The sequence below is a fragment of the Monoraphidium neglectum genome (assembly GCF_000611645.1).
Source record: "Monoraphidium neglectum strain SAG 48.87 unplaced genomic scaffold scaffold00223, whole genome shotgun sequence".
Lineage (NCBI taxonomy): Eukaryota > Viridiplantae > Chlorophyta > Chlorophyceae > Sphaeropleales > Selenastraceae > Monoraphidium > Monoraphidium neglectum.
Genome location: NW_014013405.1, coordinates 33,951 through 35,156, shown reverse-complemented (window position 1 = coordinate 35,156; position 1,206 = coordinate 33,951). Strand labels below are relative to the sequence as shown.

Below are 1,206 nucleotides of genomic sequence, written 5' to 3'. Positions count from 1 at the left end.
CCCTTGGGCCGTGCCGCGCCCGCCTGCAGGCGTGGCGCGGCGAGGGGGAGCGCGGCCTGCTGACGCGCGAGCAGCCTCCGCGCGCGCCGTCCGGCGCAGACGCCGCGTATCTGCGCGCACACGCCCAGCGCCGGCGGCGCCCAGTCCGAGGCTTCCGGATCCACGGCTGCTGTCCCTGGTCCTGCCTTCCATGACCAAACGTCCTCGAAAACATCAAAACCAACCCTAGGTGTGCGAGTCCGGCAGCGTGGTTGTTGAGAAGTTGATGGAGATCGAGCGCTACAGCCACGTCATGCACATCAGCAGCACCGTCACCGGTGAGTCGTGGTGGTTGTGGGTGCATCCCGCAGCCCCGTTGGGACGGGCGCCTGCCTGTCGGGGGCGCGAGTGGTGCCGCGCGGCCCCGCCGCGCCGGGCGGCGGCGGCACGGTGAGGACGCGCCTGTCTGGCGTGCGCGTGCACGCACCCACGCGCACACACACGCACACACATACACACACATAGACACAGCCACAGCCACACACACACACACACACGCGTGCATACAACCACACACACACAACCACAAACACACACGCACACGCACGCGTGCATACAACCACACACACACACAAAACCACACACACACACACAACCACACACACACACAACCACACACACACACATACACACTTCCCACAGGCCGCCTCCAAAAGGGCCTGGACTGCTGGGATGCCCTGCGCGCCGCGCTGCCCGCCGGCACTGTCTCGGGCGCCCCCAAGGTGCGGCCCTCCCTTGCCCCTGCCCCTGCCCCTGCCCCTGCGGCAGGAGCCCCTTCCCTCCCTTGCCCCACCAACCCTGCCCCGACGCCCCTCAAAAAACTCGGGGTCGAAGGGCTAAAGACCCCGGGGGGAAACCGAAGGCTTCTCGAAGCCTTACAGGGCCGAAGGCCCTCGAGGCCCCATCCAAAATCTTTGATTTCCCGTCCTTGCCACAGTCGGGCCACACGCCCTTTGGCGCACGCTGCGCCCCTTTCCCCATCGCACCCACCTTTTGTCCCTCCCGGCCGGCAATTGCAATTGACCTGCCGGCTTGAGCCCTGCCGCACCGTGGCACCGCATGCTCTGCCTTCGGACCTTCCCGGCCCCTCCAATTCCGCGACGCCCCCCCTCCTCCCCCCGCTCAATAAGCCAAAACAACAACATGCATGTGCATCCCCATGCCAGC

General features: G+C 66.6%; 1 protein-coding gene across 1 annotated transcript; it reads left to right on the top strand.

The window, feature by feature from the left end:
* Positions 1-265: 265 nt before the first annotated feature.
* Positions 266-1,075, top strand: MNEG_2064 (Anthranilate synthase component I-1, chloroplastic; the record flags this gene model as incomplete). The annotated part of the gene is made up of 3 exons (XM_014049465.1): positions 266-317; positions 682-761; positions 977-1,075. 3 exons carry the CDS (start codon positions 266-268, stop codon positions 1,073-1,075), a joined length of 231 nt encoding a protein of 76 aa, XP_013904919.1.
* Positions 1,076-1,206: the final 131 nt, after the last annotated feature.